This window comes from Saimiri boliviensis, chromosome 18 (genome assembly GCF_048565385.1).
Source record: "Saimiri boliviensis isolate mSaiBol1 chromosome 18, mSaiBol1.pri, whole genome shotgun sequence".
Lineage (NCBI taxonomy): Eukaryota > Metazoa > Chordata > Mammalia > Primates > Cebidae > Saimiri > Saimiri boliviensis.
In genome coordinates, this window is record NC_133466.1 from 482766 (window position 1) to 503363 (window position 20598).

Consider the following 20598-nt stretch of genomic DNA (forward strand, 5'->3'; position numbering starts at 1 on the left):
AAATACAAAAAAAAGAGGCTGGGTGCGGTGGCTCACGCCTATAATCCCAGCACTTTGGGAGGTCGAGATGGGTGGATCATGAGGTTAAGAGATCGAGAACATACTGGTCAACATGACGAAACCCCATCTCTACTAAAAATACAAAAATTAGCTGGGCATGGTGGCACATGCCTGTAATCCCAGCTACTGAGGAGGCTGAGGCAGGAGAATTGCCTGAACCCAGGAGGCGGAGGTTGCGGTGAACCGAGATCGCGCCATTGCACTCCAGCCTGGGTAACAAGAGCGAAACTCCGTCTTGGGAAAAAAAAAAAACCTAAATGGGAGATATTACAGCCAACACCACAGAACTACAAAAGACCATTCAAGGCTACTACGAATGCCTTTATGTGCACACATTAGAAAGCCTAGAGGCCGGGCGTGGTGGCTCACGCCTGTAATCCAAGCACTCTGGAGGCCAAGGCGGGTGGATCACCTGAGGTGGGGAGTTCAAGACCAGCCTGACCAACATGGTGAAACCCCGCCTTAAAAAAAAAGAAAAAAAATTATATTTAAAAAAAAAGAAAAAAAGAAAACCTAGAAATGATGGATTAATTCCTGGAAATACACATCCCTCCTAGATTAGACCAGGAAGAAACAGAAACTCTGAACAGACCAATAACTAGCAAGACTGAAACAGTAATGTAAAAATTGTCAACAAAAGAAAGTCCAGGACCAAGGGATTCATAGCTGAATTCTATCAGACATTCAAAGAATTGGTACCAGTTTTACTCTAACTATTCCAAAAGATAAACAAAGAATGAATCCTCCCTATATCATTCTGTGAAGCCAGTATAACCCTAATACCAAAACCAGGAAAGGACATAACAAAAAAATAAAACCAATATCCCTGATGAATCTTCAACAAAATACTCGCTAACCGAATCCAACAGCTTATCAAAAAGATCACACGCTTAGGTTCCATACCAGGAACACAGGGTTGGTTTAACATACGCCAGCCAGCAAACGTGATACACCACATAAACAGCACTAAAAACAAAAATCACATGATCATCTCAATAGACGCAGAAGCAGCATTTGCCAAAATCCAACGTCCCTTTATGATTAAAACCCTCAGTATAGAAAGAACAATAAAAGCCATCTATGACAAAACCACAGCCAACGTTATACTGAAAAGGGAGAGGTTGACAGCACTTTAGAACTGGAAAGACTGCTCACTTTCATCACTGCTCTGGAAGTCCTGGCCAAAGCAATCACACAAGAGGAGAAAGAAAGAGCATCCAAGTTGGTGAAGGGGGAACAGTCGCCATTTGCCGATGATATGATCGTATACCTGGAAAACCCTAAAGACTCATCCAAAAAGCTCCTAGATCTGATAAATGAATTCAGTAAAGTTTCAGGATGCAAAATCAATGTGCACAAATCAATAGCACTGCTATACACCAACAGTGACAAGGCTGAGAACCAAATAAACTCAACATCTTTTACAGCAGCTGCGAAAATAAAATAACAAAGGAGGTAAAAAATCTCTACAAGGAAAACCACAAAACATTGCTTAAAGAAATCATTGATGACACAAATGAAAAACACATCCAGGTTGGCGTAGATACAGTGAAAAGAGAACATTTTTACACTGCTGGTGGGAATGTAAACTAGCACAACCACTGTAAAAAACAATATGGCGGCCGGGTGTGGTGGCTCACGCCTGTAATCCCAACACTTTGGGAGGCAGAGGTGGGCAGATCGCCTGAGGTCAGGAGTTCAAGACTAGCCTGGCCAACATGGTGAAACTCTGTCTATACTAAAAATACAAAAATTAGCCCAATACAACGGTCCCAACACACCTATAATCCCAGCTACTCAGGAAGCTGAGGCAGGAGAATCGATTGAGCCCAGGAGGCAGAGGTTGCAGTACGCTGAGATCATGCCACTGCACTCCAGCCTGGCCAACATGGCAAAACCCCATCTCCACTAAAAATAAAAAAAATTAGGCATGGTGGTACATGTCTATAATCCCAGCTACTCAGGAGGCTGAGGCATGAGAATCACTTGAACCCGGGTGGCAAAGGCTGCAATGAGCTGAATTCACACAAGCACATTCCAGCCTGGGGAACAGAGAGAGACTCTGTCTTGCAAAACATAAAAAGCATTTAAAGCAGGAGGATCACTTGAGGCCAGAAGTTTGAGACAGCCTAGTGAATGTAACCAGACTCCATCTCTACAGAAGATTTAAAAATTAGCTAGGCATGGTGGCACATGCCTGCGTTCTCAGCCACTCGGGAGGTTGAGTGGGAGCACAGATTGAGCCCAGAGGTCGAGGTTGCAGTGAGTCACGATTGTGCCACTGCACTGCAGCATGGGCAACAAGGTAAGACCCTGTCTCAAAATTAAAAAGCAAAACATGTCCAGGAAGCCAGATGATTACAGGCTCATACCTATAATCCCAGCACTCTGGGAGGCCAAGGCAAGAGGATGGCTTGAGACCAGGAGTTAGAGACTAGCCTGGTCAATACAGTGAAATCCCATCTCTACAAAAAAAATTAAAACTATTCCCTGCCTTAGCCAGGCATGGTGGTGCATGCCTGTAATCCCAGCTACTTGGGAGGCTGAGGCAGGAGAACTGCTTGAACTCCAGAAGCGGAGGTTCCAGTCTGGGTGACAGAATGAGACTCCACCTCAAACAACAACAACAACAATTCCCTGCTGTACTAGATGTGAGAAAAATAAAATAAAAATAAAATCATGTCTATGGAAAGGGATATTTTTGAGGCACTAATCAAACACGTGGCACCCATCTCGGACGTACTCCTACGAGCCAGAACAGACTTCTCACAAAAGTACACGAACACCCACTAAAGAGGAGCATACCACGTGCTACTCCAAGTGGAGTAACCGACATACTGAAAACAGAAACAAAAAAACAAAAAAAGAAAAAAAAAGAAAACAGAAACATTCAAAGAACCGAAACAGATCCTGAGAAGTGGCACCATGGCAGACCCACAATAACAAAACTGATCCAAAGCAACCGAAGTGACACACTCCACTCACAGTGGACGGGCTGGCCGGGCACAGTGACTCACGCCTGTAACACCAGCATTTTGAGAGGCCAGGGCGGGCGGATCACTTCAGAGCAGCGGTTCAAGACCAGCCTGGCTAACACGGGGAAACCCCATCTCTACTAAAAAAAAAAAAAAAAAAAAAAATTAGCCGGTGTGGTGGCACACATCTCTAATTCCAGCTACTCAGGAGGCTGAGGCACGAAAATTGCTTGATCCTGGGAGGTGAAGGTTGCAGTGAGCCCAAGTTGGAGTCACTGCACTCCACCCTGGACAACAGAGCGAGACTTGGTCTGAAGAGTTCCGAGACCAGCATGGCTAACATGGCAAAACCCCATCTCTACAAAAGAAATACAAAAATTAGCCAGGAATGGTGGCAGGTGCCTGCAATCCCAGCTACTCAGGAGGCTAAAGCGTAAGAATTGCTTGAATCTGGGAGGTGGAGGGTACAATGAGCCGAGATTGAGCCACTGCACTCCAGACTGGACGACAGAGCAAGACTTCTATCTCACAAAAAAAAGCAAAAACAAAGTGGATGCGCTGACTGTACCTCAAAATACTATGCCAAAGCCAAGACTGATGCACTCACAAAAAAAGACGCACAGTTAAAGTAAGTTTGAAAATATCTCTTGGAAACAAGAAATTATGCAGAATGACACAACCAATTTTAAAGAATCCAAATAGCACTAAGAACAGCAAGGACAAAATTAACAACCCTAGACATATTTAACAGCAGATTATATACAGATGAACAGAGATTTAAGAAAATGGGAGATTCCCCAGATAAAACTATCCAGCCTACAGCCAAGGAGAAAAAGGCGGCAAGTGCAAAAGCGGCTAAGCCACATGTATGAGAGACGGCAGCGCTGTGTCTCTACCCAAAGCTCCTCTTGAATTGCAGCTGCCACAATTCCCATGTGTCAAGGGAGGGAACCAGTGGGAGGTAACTGAATCATGGGGGCGCGTCTTTCCAGTGCTGCTCTGACGGTGAGTAAGTCTCACTAGACCTGATGGTTTATAAAGAGAAGTTCTCTGCACAAGTTCTCTCTGCCTTCCGCCATCCATCTAAGACGTGACTTCCACCTCCTTGCCTTCTGCCACGATTGTGAGGCCTCCCCAGCCACGTGGAACTGTAAGTCCATTAAACCTCTCTTCCTTTATAAATTACTTTATAATTTAGCCTTGGGTATGCCTTTATTAGTAGCATGAGAACAGACAAATACCGCATGCAAGCGAAGTCTAAACAACACTTAATGGAGAGAAAGAACAGGTAGAAAGTATGCATGGAAATGCCGGTTAGGATTTTCTAGAAGCAACAAATGAGAAAAGCACCATCCACACACTGAAGAAAACCCCAGATCCTCAACAGAATTAACAACATCATAAAAAGCCACACCTGGTGTGATGGTAACACTGTCAATTTGACAGGACTGAAGTACACAAAGTATGGTTCCTGGCTGTGTCTGTGAAGGTGTTGCCAAAAGAGACTAACATTTGAGTCAGTGGACTGGAAGAGACAGACCCACCCTCAATCTGAGTTGCCACCTAATCAGCTGCCAGTGCGGCCAAACTAAAATCAGAAAGAAGAACATGGAAGGACTAGACTATGCTGGTTAGTCCTCTGGCCTACACTTTTCTCGCACGCTGGATGCTTCCTGCCTTTGAACATCAGACTGCAAGATCTTCAGCTTTCAGACTCGGACTGGCTTCCTTGCTCCTCAGCTTGTCGACAGCCTACTGTGGGACCTCACCTTGGGATCACGTGAGTCAATGCTCCTTAATAAATTCCCCCTTATATATATCTATTCTATTAGTTCTGTCCCTCTAGAGAACACATCAAAACTATATAACACCAAAGACAAAAGTGGCCATGGCAGTGAACACAAGCTAGAGAGGGGCAGAGTGAAACCACTGGCAGGTAAGACACTAACTGCCAGCTCTACATCTTCACCACCCAGACTTTCAAGTAGGGAAACAAAAATAGGCCAGATGCAGTTGTTCACACCTGTATTCCCAGCACTTTGGGAGGCCAAGGCAGGTGGATAACCTAAGGTCAGGGGTTCAAGACCAGCCTGGCCAACGTGGTGAAATCCTATCTCTACTAAAAATACAAAAATTAGTTGAGTGTGGTGGTGCACACCTGTAATCCCAGCTTCTCAGGAGGCTGAGGCAAGAAGATTGCTTGAACCCAGGAGGCGAAGCTTGCTTGGGCTACAAGAGCAAAACCTCATCTCCAAAAATTGAAAAAATGCCAAATGTGTTATTTACAGTCAAAATAAAGCTAGAAGCAACAAAGAAACAAAGATGTCCCTCACCAAGTGAGTGAATAAACAAACTGTGTACCATCCACACAATGAAGTACTAACCAGCATCAAAAAGGAATGAGCTAGGCCAGGCGTCGTGGCTCACGCCTGTAATCCAAGCACCGTGGAGGCCAAGGCGGGCGGATCACCTGAGGTTGGGAGTCCAAGACCAGCCTGACCAACATGGTGAAACCCCATGAAAAAAAAAAAAAATTTAGTTACTAATCAACCTAAAACTTGAATGAATCTTCCCCCACAAACCCCACGACACAGAGTCTTGCACTGTCGCCCAGGCTGGAGTGCAGTGGCGTGATCTCAGCTGACTGCATCCTCTGCCTCCCAGGTTCAAGCAATTCTCCTGCCTCAGCCTCCCAAGTAGCTGGGATTACAGGTGCCCACCACCACCCCTGGCTAATTTTTGGGTTTTTGTTGTTGTTGTTGTTGTTGTTTGAGGCAGAGTTTTGCTCTGTTACCCAGGCTGAAGTGCAATGGCATGATCTTGGCTCACTGCAACCTCTGACTCCAAGGTTAAAGAGATTCTCCTGCCTCAGCCTCTCAAGTAGTTGGGATTACAGGTGCCTGTCACCATGCCCAGCTAATTTTTTATATTTTTCGTAGAGATGGGGTTTCACCATGTTGGCCAGGCTGGTCTTGAACTCCTGACCTCAGGTGATCCACCCACCTTGACCTCCCAAAGTGCTGGGGTTACAGGTGTGGGCCACTGCACCCGGCCTAACTTTTGTATTTTTTTTTTTTTTTTTGAGACTGAGTTTCACTCTTGTTACCCAGGCTGGAGTGCAATGGTGCGATCTCGGCTCACCGCAACCTCTGCCTCCTGGGTTCAGGCAATTCTCCTGCCTCAGCCTCCTGAGTAGCTGGGATTACAGGCACGCGCCACCATGCCCAGCTAATGTTTTGTATTTTTAGTAGAGACGGGGTTTCACCATGTTGACCAGGTTGGTCTCGATCTCTCGACCTTGTGATCCACCTGCCTCGGCCTCCCAAAGTGCTGGGATTGCAGGCTTGAGCCACCGCGCCCGGCCCAATTTTTGTATTTTTAGTAGAGATGGGGTTTCACCATGTTGGCCAGGCTGGTTTCAAACTCCTGACCTCAGGTAATCCACCCACCTCGACCTCCAAAAGTGCTGGGATTACAGGCATGAGCCACTGCGCTGGACCAAACTTGGATAAATCTTAAAACTCATTTTGTTCGGTGATTTAAAAAGTTGGACTCAGAAGTCTACATATTATATAATTCCATCTGGAGAACATTCTGGAAAAGGCAAAACTACGGAATAGGAAGCAGACTAGTGGTTGCCAGAGCCTGAGGAAAGAAGGAGTGGCTGATTTTTAGAAAGAGAACACAAAGCACTCTTGGGGGCCGGGGTTGTTCTGGAGGGTAACTGGGTAGCGGATATGACTCCAAGCTATTGTACATCACAAAGAATGAAGTTAAAAGCCTGTAATTTTTAGGGTGGGTGAGGTGGCTCACACCAGTAATCCCAGTACTTTGGGAGGCTGAGGAAGGAGGATCATTTGAGCCCAAGAGTTCAAGCCCAGTCCTGTCAACATAAGACCCTGTGTCTACAAAAAAATAAAAATAACAAAAATTACCCAGGCGTGGTGGCATGCACCTGTAGTGCCAGCTACCTGGGAGGCTGAGGTGGGAGGATCAGTTGAACCCAGGAGTTCAAGGCCATAGTGAGCCAAGACTGCACCGCTGTATTCCAGCCTGGGCAACAGAGCAAGATGCTGTCTCAAAGAAAACCAGTATGCAATTTTAAAAAACTTGGCCAGGTGCGGTGGCTCTCACTTGTAATCTGAGCAGTTTGGGAGGCCAAGGCAGGCAGATCACGAGGTCAGGAGTTTGAGACCAGCCTGACCAACATGGTGAAACCCTGTCTGTACTAAAAAATACAAAAATGAGCCAGACATGGTGGCACGCACCTGTAATCCCAGCTACTCAGGAGGCAAAGGCAGAAGAATTGCTTGAACTCAGGAGGCGGAGGTTGCAGTGAGTTGAGATTGCGCCACCGTACTCCAGCTTGGGCGACAGAGCGAGACTCCATCTCAAAAAAAAAAAAAAATGACCAGGAGTTGTGGGATCCCAGGATAGGAAGTAGCCGGTGGCGGATGAACCTGACTACATAATCAGCAGCGAAGACACAACCTTAGTGAGGGGCTGGGAAGAGAGGACTGACCTGAGTAGCCCTGGAAAACAGCGTTTTGGCTGGAAACTGAAAATGAAGACAAAAGGACTTATAAACGAACACTGAACTCCAGTTAGTAAATTTGTTTCTTATGAGATGTGGGTTGCTAATTCTGAAACTACACTTACAAGAGAGTTGAACAAATGAGTGAATAAATGGAGCTGAGAGTAGTGGCCCACACCTGTAATCCTAGCACTCTGAGAGATCGAGGCAGGTGGATCACTTGAGGTTGGGAGTTCAAGACCAGCGTGGCTAACAGGGTGAAACCCTGTCTGTACTAAAAAATACAAAAATTAGCCAGGCATGGTAGCAGTGCTTTAATAGTAGCCACTCAGGAAGCTGAGGCAGGAGAATCACTTGAGCCCAGGAGGCAGAGGCTGCAGTGACCTGAGACCCCACTACTGCACTCCAGCCTGGGAAACAAAGTGAGATACTGTCTCAAAAACAAAACAAAACAAAACAAAAAAAACCTTCCAATTTATATATTTTTTAAGTAAATAAAAGGCAGAAGTGAGAGCCAGGCAGAATGAGCCCTGGAGCCCTGGGGTGCTGGGTTAGGCTCTGAGGTCCCAGCATACATTCCTACTTATTTTAATATATGTGTCTATGGATACGTACAAACATAAATGCAGCTATGAGCGTATATACAGACTAGCTCCCACACACAACCTTCCTCACTCCGTCCATGGAGACTGGCCAGAAGCAGCAGCAACATCCCAGCAGCAGTAAGCACACCTAATACCCATTCTTGGTCTCAATACCACAATAAAGTAAAAGACTCCAAGACTCCTTGGAGAAACAGCTGACTAAGACGGAGACAGAAACTACACAATGAGCCTGGGGCACCTTGCAATGCCAGAAAGCCAGGGTGTGCTTAAAACACACATGACGGCCGGGCGCGGTGGCTCACGCCTGTAATCCCAGCACTTTGGGAGGCCAAGGCGGGTGGATCACGAGGTCAGGAGATCGAGACCATCCTGGCCAACATGGTGAAACCCCGTCTCTACTAAAATAAAAAAAATTAAAAAAATAAAAAAAACACACATGACACAGGGGCCACCTGAAAGGGCTCCCCGTGAACAGGGCTGCAATAATTTAAGCATCAAAATAATGCTGAGGCTACAGTAAGCTGTGACGGCACTCCAGCCTGGGTGACAGAATGAGACCCTGTCCCAAAAGTAAATAAATAAGAGCGGGTTTTATAGAACCCATCCAGAGACTATTCTTCCAGTCCCCGCCTATGAGTTAGATCTTTCCTGCAATAATGCAGATTAAAAACCAAACTTGCCGGCCAGGTGTGGCGGCTCACGCCTGTAATCCCAACACTTCGGGAGGCCGAGATGAGCAGATCACTTGAGGTTAGGACCAGCCTGGCCAATGTGGGGAAACCCCGTCTCTACTGAAAACACAAAAATTAGCCAGGTGTGATGGTGGGTGCCTGTAGTCCCAGCTACTTGGGAGACCGAGGCAGGAGAATCACTTGAACCCAGGACACGGAGATTGCAATGAGCCAGGATCACACCACTGCACTCTAGCCTGGGCGACAGAGCAAATGCCAGATGTAGGTGATGGGGAGGAAGGCAGCAAATCCCAGTGCTATGTGTGTACCTATGCAACAGTCTTGCATGTTCTTCATATGTACCCCAAAACCTAAAATGCAATTAAAAACAACAACAAAACTTGCCTAAAACAGTGTGAACTGAGTCTAGCTAGAATCAAATAGCTAAAATATAGGCTTTTAACACAACACTCTAAAATTAGTCAATTCCAAATTTAATGTTTTCTTCCAAGTGCAAACAAAACCCATATCCATAAAATAATCAACTCAACACATATGGAATTCATCCCACCAGGCATCTGACAGGAATCAGGGACAAGAAAACTGATCACAGCCCTCCCTGCACTGCCGGGCTCTCTGCTCGCACAGCTTTGTGAGAAATGAGGTGCCAGGCCTGAGAAACACTGAACAGCCAGGCGAATCCATCAAAAGGGCAACCCGAATAAAGGGAATTCATGACACTCCTCAAATTTATGAAGGGCAGCTTCTCTTCAATGTCCTGCGGGAAAAACAAAAAGAAAGCTCACAAGGAAGGCGGATCTGAGCTCAGGCTGAGGGTCTCAAGAGAGGCTTCCATCCACGGGCAACACTAGAATGTGCAGGCAGCAGCAAGTGGGGCCTACAGGGCGAGCCTCTGCCTCCAGCTCTCTATGCTTCCAGTTTCCACTTTCAAAGAGAGGCCCTGTAGAGATGGAATGTCCTCTCACTGGTTTGGATTTCTACAACATAAAGAAATCCTGACACGGAATACACATTAACGAAGAACTTGAAGAATACCTTTGTGATGACCCCACGCTGCTCCAGATGGTGGTCACTGACTGTGATGACCCCACGCTGTCCTGGATGGTGGTCACTGACTCTGACGACCCCACGCTGCTCCGGATGGTGGTCACTGACGGTGACGACCTCACGCTGCTCCGGATGGTGGTCACTGACGGTGACGACCCCACACTGCTCCGGATGGTGGTCACTGACGGTGATGACCCCATGCTGCTCCGGATGGTGGTCAATGTTCCACCATCCAGAATGGTGGTGCAGCTGTTCCAAGTCCTCTCTCTTCTCTCCATCACAGTCCTCCAGCTAAGAAGGGGAGGCCGAAAGAAGCTTTTAAAGCAAGGTCCATGGCTACAGCCTCAGGCCCTTCCTAGGTCATCTACCTGCAGATCTATGCTGACTCCATTTCACAAGGAGAGCTCACTTTCACCTGTTCGGAATGTGCACCTTGCACCTAAACAATTCTCAAGCCCTAAACATTGTTTAATGCAAATCATTTCCCTAATGATGTTCCTGCCCCTATTCTTTTTCTTTTTTTTTTTGAGACGGAGTTTCACTCTTGTTACCCAGGCTGGAGTGCAATGGCGCGATCTCGGCTCACCGCAACCTCCGCCTCCTGGGTTCAGGCAATTCTCCTGCCTCAGCCTCCTGAGTAGCTGGGATTACTGGCATGCGCCACCATGCCCAGCTAATTTCTCTGTATTTTTAGTAGAGACGGGGTTTCACCATGTTGACCAGGACGGTCTCGATCTCTTGACCTCGTGATCCACCCGCCTCAGCCTCCCAAAGTGCTGGGATTACAGGCTTGAGCCACCGCACCCGGCTTCCTGCCCCTATTCTTAATGAATTCTACTTTTTAAAAAAATTTAATTAATTTTTGAGACAGGGTCTCACTCTGTCACCCAAGCTGGCATGCAGTGATGCAATCACAGCTCACTGCAACCTTGACCTCCTGGGCCCAAGTGATCCTCCTGTCTCAGCCCCCTGAGTAGCTAGAACTACAGGCATGCACCACTGCACCCAGCTAATTTTTTTTATTTTTTGTTGAGACAAAGTCTCTATGTTCATACTGTTCCCAGGCTGGCCTCAAAATCCTGGGCTCAAGTAATCCTCCCATCTCAGCCTCCCAAAATGCTGGGATTACAGGCATGAGCCATAGTACCCAGACTAACCTGCTTATAACAAGACAATTCATTAAGAACATTTCAATTTCCTCCCAGAATTGCAAAGAGGAAAAACAATAATGTAGGCTTTTCGGGATCATTAGATGAGTCACAAGATGAACGCAGAGAGAGAGAGAGCACTCATGTCCAGTGATGATGGCAAAACTGACCTGAAAATAAAATCTCAGGCAAGACTTCATTTAACAATACCCTAGCATCAATTCTCTCAGAATCAAGAGGCAGTGAGCAATGGGTGTCCAAGGACGAAAGGGCACACAGGAGTCTCCATCAGCTACCTGCTCACATGAAGGATTCCACCTCAAATGAACCTCCACCATCCGTTTCCTTAAGAGGACACCTATCAATATTCTTTCACTTCTAATGTTTGTGTGCCAAAACTTAATTGCTACAAAGCAGTTGGATCAAATTTCTAATAAAGCTGTTTTAAATTATTGCTTTATTCTTACTTCTGTAAATTACTTGCAAAAAAACTTAAAATGACAAAATAGCAAAGAGGGTCCAGGAATCTGGATGATAAATGGTGTCCTGGTATTTGATACAATTATGAGTTGGAAAAGTGCTGGAACCACACTTCTGAAACCTTCTACAGCACTAGTTAATCTTCAGCCAGGAGTTTTTGTATTTTCTTCTGAAATTCTTGACCTCTGGGCAATTTTTGGAGGGTTCTTTTACCAAAAAAATGGCCTGGCACAGTGGCTCACGCCTGTAATCCCAGACCTTTGGGAGGCCGAGGCAGGTGGACGACCTGAGTTCAAGAGTTCAAGACCAGCCTGGCCAACGTTGTAAAACCATCATCTCCACTAAACAATACAAAAATTACCCAGGCATAGTGGAAGGTGTAATCCCAGCTACTCAGGAGGCTGAGGCAGGAGAATCACTTGAACCTGGGAGGCAGAGGTTGCAGCAAGCTGAGATTGTATCACTGCACTCCAGCCTAGGCGACAGAGAAAAACTTCGTCTCAAAAAAAAAAAAAAAAAGAAAAAGAAAAAGCCTCTCTTTATTTTGTTCCTCATCTATAACTGAAAGGTCAAATTCTGCTTTCTACCACTGCTTTATTTTTATGATTTTTTTGAGACAAGGCCTCACTCTTCCACCCAGGCTGGAGTGCAGTGGTACCACCATAGCTCACTGTAGCCTCAAAATCCTGGGCTCAGGTGATCCTCCCAACTCATTCTCCTGAGTAACTGAAACTGCAGGTGTACACTGTCATGCCCAGCTAATTTTTATATTTTTTACAGAGACAGAGTCATACTCTGTTGCCCAGGGTGGCCTTAAATTCCTGGGCCCCAGTGATCCTGCCACCTTGGCCTTCCCAAGTGCTGGGATTACAGGCATGAGCCACCAAGCCTGACCTTGCTTTCTTTCATTTCTGAGTTAATTTCCAGAACTGAGATAACTGTTGCATTGGTTGAAGTATTTTTTTCATCATGCACTTCACTTAACAAACTGTAAGGAAGATAGCTGAATCCCGAATATTTACCATAAAGTCTTTCTGCAATTCTATCTTCACTTGCAACCATCCTGAAAAAAAACTGCAATCTTAAAACTGGTTAAAAATAAGCCTTCTGGCCAGGAGTGGTGGCTCACGCCTATAATCCCAGCACTTTGGGAGGCCCAGGCGGGCAGATCACCTGGGGCTGGGAGTTTGAGACCAGCCTGACCAACATGGTGAAACCCCATCTCTACTAAAAACACAAAATTAGCTGGGTGTGGTGGTGCATGCCTATAATCCCAGCTTCTCAGGAGGCTGAGGCAGGAGAATCGCTTGAACAGGGAGGTGGAAGTTGTGGTGAGCCGAGATCACACCACTGCCCTCCAGTCTGGGCAACAAGAGTGAAAATCTGTCTCAAAAAAAAAAAAAAAAAGCCTTATATCATCTTAGAATTTAATAGCATATCCTGTAAGAATGTATTACAGGCTGGCCATGGTGGCTGACACCTGTAATCCCAGCACTTGGGGAGGCCGAGGCGAGTGGATCACCTAAGGTCAGGAGTTCAAGACAGGTCTGGCCAACATGGGTGAAACCCCATCTCAACTAAAAACACAAAAAAATTAACCGGGTGCAGTCATGGGCACCTGTAATCCCACCTACTTGTGAGGCTGAGGCAGGAGAATTGCTTGAACCCCGGTGGCGGAGGTTGCAGTGAGCCGAGATCACACCAGAGCACTCCAACCTGGGCAATAGAGCGAGACTCAGCCTCAAAAAAAAAAAAAAGTACACTGTGGAAATCAAAGTAAGCAATTTATTATATGTTGGAAAACATAATTATTTCTTCTTTACACACATACACACACACACACGCTTAACATCTTATGCTGTTCAATAAGCTCATTAGACTCCCCATAGTCAAACCTGTCTCACAATTTATACACGGGCAAAATAAAACAAATGCACCTTTAATTATGTTCAAAGCACTGGCACAACATACAACATAAAGGCTCCTCAAGGATTCCTACTCTAGAGGGGAGTGCCCTGGACTGGGAGACTGGGACGTTATTTGGCCACACAGCCACCTACTGCCAGCTTTGTAACAGTGGACTCTTCCAAGAATTTCACTTTTCAGAAGAGCATTATTCTGAACACAAAAATCACTCCTATTTTAACATCTAAAACTGTATTAAAAGCATATTAAACTCAATTATGAATTATTTTATAACACATATGAAAAAAGTCCTTTTTAGACTCAACTGATGATGTACGATGATATAATCAGAGAAAAAGTTAATGAAATATCTGCTTTTTACAACACCAATGGTTTTTATATACATAATTATAACAAAAAGCCCTCATTAAGAAATCTGGGGCTGGGTGCGGTGGCTCAAGCCTGTAATCCCAGCACTTTGGGAGGCCGAGGTGGGTGGATCACGAGGTCGAGAGATCGAGACCATCCTGGTCAACACGGTGAAACCCCGTCTCTACTAAAAATACAAAAAATCAGCTGGGCATGGTGGCGTGTGCCTGTAATCCCAGCTACTCAGGAGGCTGAGGCAGGAGAATTGCCTGGACCCAGGAGGCGGAGGTTACGGTGAGCCGAGATCGCGCCATTGCACTCCAGCCTGGGTAACAAGAGCGAAACTCAGTCTCAAAAAAAAAAAAAAAAGAAATCTGATTCATAACTTAGTATTCAGCAGAAAGATTATAGCTCTACTTTACACATACCACTAATTTTACCTGTAGATGTGTAAAAAATATAAATTTAGCCAGGTGAAATAGCTCACACCTGTAATTCCAGCACTTTGGGAGACCAAGGTGGGAGAAGTGCTTTAGTACTGGAGTTTGAGACCAGCCCTGGCAACCTAACGCTGTCTCTACAAAATTTTTTTTTTTGAGACGGAGTTTCACTCTTGTTACCCAGGCTGGAGTGCAATGGCGCGATCTCGGCTCACTGCAACCTCCGCCTCCTGGGTTCAGGCAATTCTCCTGCCTCAGCCTCCTGAGTAGCTGGGATTACAGGCACGTGCCACCATGCCCAGCTAATTTTTTGTATTTTTAGTAGAGACGGGGTTTCACCATGTTGACCAGGTTGGTCTCGATCTCTCGACCTTGTGATCCACCCGCCTCGGCCTCCCAAAGTGCTGGGATTACAGGCTTGAGCCACTGTGCCCGGCCCAAAATTTTTTTTAAAGTTAGCCAGGCATGGTGACACATGCCTGTAGTCCCAGGTACTAGAGAGGCTGAGGCAGGAGGATCACTTGAGGCCAGGAAGTCAAGGCTGGAATGAGCCATGATTGTGCCACTGTACTCCAACCTGGGCAACAGAGAAAGATCCTATTAAAAAAAAAAAAAAAGAAAAAAAAAAGCTGATGTCCAAGATCCTGTAGGGGTTAATGCCTGATGACTGCATATTTAGCTTATTAAAATAACAGGAATTCTGTGGGGAAAAAAGCTGGCCAGTACCTGACCTTTGCCCACCATTTTGGAGCCAGTGGACAGGAAAACAAGGTGTTTCTCTGCTGATTTCAAGCTGCAACTATGCAGAGGGATTCAGGATGATATGAGATGAAAACAGGTCAGGCCCTGCTAGACCTTCATTCCATGCAGACTTCTGGCTGTAGGAGCACATACATTTTTCCGAGAAAATATCCTTACATTTACCAGCTTCTGGTTTTGAAAATATTGCTTTAAATATGTTACTACTCACAGTAACAGTCATTCTATAAGAAACAAAATGCTTTACCTTGGCCATCTTCCCATTGATTCACCAAGTTTTGTGAAAGCAGATCCCTCCTCACATCTCCCACCCCATGCTTGAGGGTGAAGGGTTCTGCCCACTGTGGTCAGGAGGGGGTGACAACAAATGCAGGAAGCGGAGTGAGTGTGTGTATGTATCACTACATCATGGGGACCAGTAATGGGTCTGCTATTTATGCACTGCTTTAAGATGTCCAAAATACACATTTTATTAGTGGTACAGTTAAATTCTAAAATGGAAAAAAATTGTTATATAATAAAATAATAAAAATTCTTACATAAGTACTTTATATAATAAAGTAATATGTTTACTGTAGAAAATACCAAAAATAGGCTGATTGCGATGGCTCATGCCTGTAATCCCAGCACTCTGGGAGGCCAAGGCAGGAGATCACGAGGTCAGGAGTTCAAAACCAGCCTGACCAACATGGTGAAACCCCATCTCTACTAAAAATACAAAAATTAGCCAAGCACAGTGGCATGCACCTGTAATCCCAGCTACTCAGGAAGCTGAGGAAGGAGAATCGCTTAAACCCAGGAGGCAGAGGTTAAAGTGAGCTGAGATTTCGCCACTGCACTCTAGGCTGGACAACAAGAGTGAGACTCGGAAGGAAGGAAGGAAGGAGGGAAGGAGGGAAGGTGGGAGGGAGGGAGGGAGAAGGAGGCAAGAAGAAAGGGAGGAAGGAGAAGAGAGGAAGGAAGAAGGAAGAAAGGAAAAGGAAGGGAGGGAGAGAGGGAGGGGAAGGGGAAGGGGAAGGGGAGGAAGGAAGGATGGAAGGGAGGAAAGAAGGAAGGAAACACCAAAAACAGTAACAAGAACAAAACCAACAACTCTATTCCTTTCTGACCACCAGTGTTAATATTCTGGTATGCACCCTTCTGGTTTTGAAAACAAAAATCAAAATGGTTTTCATAAGATCATCTTCCTGAATGAAGGCATGCATCAAACAGCAGAGTTAGAAACTAAGAGAGTCGGGCCGGGTGCGGTGGCTCAAGCCTGTAATCCCAGCACTTTGGGAGGCCGAGGCGGGTGGATCACGAGGTCGAGAGATCGAGACCATCCTGGTCAACATGGTGAAACCCCGTCTCTACTAAAAATACAAAAAATTAGCTGGGCATGGTGGTTCGTGCCTGTAATCCCAGCTACTCAGGAAGCTGAGGCAGGAGAATTGCCTGAACCCAGGAGGCGGAGGTTGCAGTGAGCCAAGATCACGCCATTGCACCACTCCAGCCTGGGTAACAAGAGCGAAACTCTGTCTCAAAAAAAAAAGAAACTAAGAGAGTCTATAGCTGATGAAACAGCAAAGCAAAGTATGAATGTTTAATCAGGAGTCAACACCATGCCTTCTCATGTTAACACCCCCAACAGTCTCCAAATACAATGTACACAAAATGTGTTAAGTTTATAATGGTTTTCTGACAGGATCCTGAGATCCCACATATATTTCTCCATCTGTGTCAGCTTACTACTTTTAAAACGTATATGCAATCAGAGGGCTGGGCACAGTGGCTCATGCCTATAATCCCAGCACTTTGGGAGGCCGAGATGGGTGGACTGCTTGAGGTCAGGAGGAGCTCAAGACCAGCCTGACCAACATGGTTTGAAACCCTGTCTCTACTAAAAGGACAAAAATGGTGGTGAATACCTGCAATCTCAGCTACTTGGTAGGCTGAGGCAGGAAAATCACTTGAACCCTGGAGGCAGAGGTTACAGTGAAACAGGATCCTGCCATGGCACTCCAATCTGGGTGACAGAGTGAGAATCTGTCTCAAAAAAAAAAAAAAAGCATATGCATCCAGAATGTATCAAAAGTAACTTTCTGGCCAGTGTGGTGGCTCACGCCTATAATCCTGGCACTTGGAGAGGCTGAGGCAGGAAGATCACTTCGGCCTGGGAGGCAGAGGTTGCAGTGAGCTGAGTTCGCACCACTGCACTCCAGCCTGGGCAAGAGAGAGAGACTCTGTCACAAAAAGAAAACGAGAGGAAAAAAAAAAAAGACACCAACCCAAACATCAAAAAAACTCAGGAGAGAAAAAACAAAATCCAGGATTTGTAGGTACAATAACACAAATTTTAACTGTTGGCACCAATTCAATTTTTTAAGTAAAGTAGGATAGACACATTATGACCTTGAGCCAGATTCTGCCCTTGGCCACCAGATTTCCAGCCAATCCTAGCAAAAACCTAAACCTGCACCCACTCTCCTGCAGCAGCAGGGACACCCAATACCCAAGGCCCTCATTCGTAATTCACACAAGAGGCCCAAGGACACCTACAGGCAGGCTTGCAGCCCCAAGAAGGCTGGAAGGCCAGCCCCTTCAGGACTCAGTGTGCAACCCACACCCACCCACGGGGTGCCCCCGCAGCTAAAAAGGCCTCAACAGCAGACCCAGTCTCCTCCAGCAACACATCACTTCTGCAACAACTTCACCCCTTCCCTCATCTCACTTTATTAAAAAGGTAAAAGACAAAGGTGACAAACTGGTGCATTTACAAGTACGTGAAGGAATATTATGTTTTAAGTGTCCCAAAAAAAAACCATCAAAGAAGCTGGCTGATACACACAACCACACAGGAAGAACTCCCAGTTTTCCATTACAAAGCAAACAACTGACACTTGCCTTCAAGCAGTTAATCTAAATTTTCTCAAAATTACATAATAAAGATAAAACAGGGCTAGGTGCAGTGACATGTGCCTATAATTCCAGTATTTTAGAAGGCTGAGGAGGTAGGATTATTTGAACCCAGGGATTTGAGGCTGCAATGAGCTGTGATCACACCACTGTACTTCACCCTGGGCAACAGAACAAGGCCCTGTGTGGAGCAGGCAAACCAAAAAAAAAAAGAAAAAAAAAAAACAAATTTATGCAGAACAAAAGAGTTGGGCCCGGCACGGTGGCTCAAGCCTGTAATCCCAGCACTTTGGGAGGCCAAGGCGGGTGGCTCACGAGGTCAAGAGATCGAGACCATCCTGGTCAACATGGTGAAACCGCGTCTCTACTAAAAATACAAAAATTACCTGGGCATGGTGGCGCGTGCCTGTAGTCCCAGCTACTCAGGAGACTGAGGCAGGAGAATTGCTTGAACCCAGGAGGCGGAGGTTGCGGTGAGCCGAGATCGTGCCACTGCACTCTATCATGGCACCTGGTGACAGAGTAAGACTGTCCCCCCCCCAAAAAAAGAGTAAAACCTTAAAAACTTAGTTTTTTTTTTTTTTTTTTGAGACAGAGTTTCACTCTGTCACCCAGGCTGGAATGCACTGGCATGATCTCGGCTCACTGCAACCTCCCCCTTCTGAGTTCAAGCAATTTTCCTACCTCAGCCTCCCGAGTAGGTGGGATTACAGGCGTGCGCCACCACGTATGGCTAATTTTTGTATTTTTAGTAGAGACAGGGTTTCTCCATGTGGCCAGGCTGGTCTCCAATGCCTGACATCAGGTGATCCGCGCGCCTCGGCCTCTCAAAGTGCTGGGGTTACAGGCGTGAGCCACCACACCCGGCCCTCACTTTTTGTAACTAAAACAACACCCTCTTTCCTCACCTTTGAAAGGGAGAAACAGACCAAAGACCACCTTTAGTAAACCACACCAGAAATCACTAAGCAAAACGCTTAAAGACAACACTGAGCAAATCTACCTGAGCTGCAAAGGCCCCTCCTGTCCCATCAGGGGTGCGGTCACATGATGGGCTTTTGTAAACGTCCCCTCCTCCACGGACTTCGCTGTCGTCCTTGGCTACCGGACTCTCCTCCTGGACAGGCGCATCGACAGCCGAGCCCTTCCTCTTCGCCGTCTTTTTCTCCGAATGCGCACAGTCGCCTTTGGTTTTTCTCTGTCGGAAGTGAGCAAGCTGCGCAAAAACGTAGATAAGTAGTAAAGGCAGAGGTAAACAAGAAAAAAATAACAGAACCACAAAGTCAACAGACTGGTGGGGACCATGAGCCAGAGGGCTGACCCAGTCTACTCTGCCACACCGGGCCAACAGATCGCTCTCCACAAACACTGCCTTCAGCAATATCTATATCCAAGGGGTCTAACAATGAGGACTGCTAATTATGCCTGACAGAGGAAAAAGAACCATACGGCTAATTGGCAGAATAGCTTTCCTAGTCCTTGACAGTTTACAGAGAAATATAACTTTAAAAAAACACGTCTATATAAAAGACTGATAGCTTAATCGAGGCATATTTAAGTTTTAAAATGATATAAAAGCTAAATCTCTCCCTTTTTGCCCCAATTTTCCCCCAACTGGAGAAATATATAGCCCAGCCAAAACTTCCTAGCCATAGATTCTGAGACAAGGTACAGAAATAGCAAAAAATTAATTAAGCCAGGTCAATCTCACATCTTCCTTTACGGAATCAGATGTTCTATTTTTCATGACACAGCTCATCAAAGCACCAGGGACCTCCACAGAGCATCGCCCATCAGAAGGCACAGTCTAGCTCTGCTCCGTCCTCACATCCGAGGGTTTAAGACTATGTGCATGCCTCACCTCCCACTAACGTCTTTCTCAAGAGGGATGCGATCCCGCGTCAGCCTTTCACGGCGAGGCATCTGTTCTCTCAAATGACAACTGTGGCCACAAAAACAAATGCATGGAACACACGTTTGTGTAAATGATAACACAAGTACACAAGCTCCTGGACCCAGGAAGATTACACAAGGCAATCTGGACGGTCTCTCAAGGAAAGACTTTATTCGAAGCCAACCCCATCTCGTTTATTTTCATGCCCTCGTCCGGCACACCTAACCATCGGGGAACAGCACAGCCTGGGTCTGCAGCCTGGGTCGCCCTACAGGCGGCGTCCTGTCCCTCCCTCCCCACCCTCCGCTCCCCCAGCGGGCTCCGGGCTCCCCTTTCCCTCCTGCCCGCCTCAAACGCCGGCGCAGCTCCGAGTCCCCTGCCCGCCGCGCCCGGGAGCCCCGCTCTTCCCCAGCACCCCGGCCCGAGCATCCGGGGAAACCGGGTGCACGTCACAGGGGGGCCAGCCTCGTCCCGGCAGCTCCCGAGGTTCCGCCTCGCGCTCTCGGGACCCCAGTTCCAGTACCCCCAAACAAGGGCTCTGCGCGCTTTATTCCCCTCAGGAAACGCAGGACCGAGGCCATTAAACCGAGCGCCTTAACACGGCGAAACCCGAGGCAGGATAAAGACGGGAAGGCGCCCCTCGCAGAAGCCCGGCGCCAGCACCGCTGGCTTCCCGGCAGCACCCGGACGGGCAGGAGGAGCTCCGCGGGAACCTTTCACACAGGAGGGGCCGCGACGCCGCGGGAAACGCGCGTGGGAAAGCGCCTCCGACGGACGGAGGGGAAGCGCGCCATA

At 46.7% G+C, this 20598-nt stretch overlaps 1 protein-coding gene across 7 annotated transcripts in view; it reads right to left on the reverse strand.

Annotated features, from left to right (window-relative positions):
- PCNT (pericentrin) overlaps window positions 1-20598 on the reverse strand; it is a 123253-nt gene that overhangs the window by 101989 nt on the left and 666 nt on the right. For all 7 annotated transcript variants that reach the window (XM_074389373.1, XM_074389371.1, XM_074389370.1 and 4 more), the window contains exons 2-3: window positions 18913-19125; window positions 9902-10204 (exon numbers count right to left, since the gene is read on the reverse strand). In XM_074389373.1, the coding sequence (XP_074245474.1) occupies window positions 9902-10204; window positions 18913-19125 (516 nt within the window). The remainder of the gene's footprint in view (window positions 1-9901; window positions 10205-18912; window positions 19126-20598) is intronic.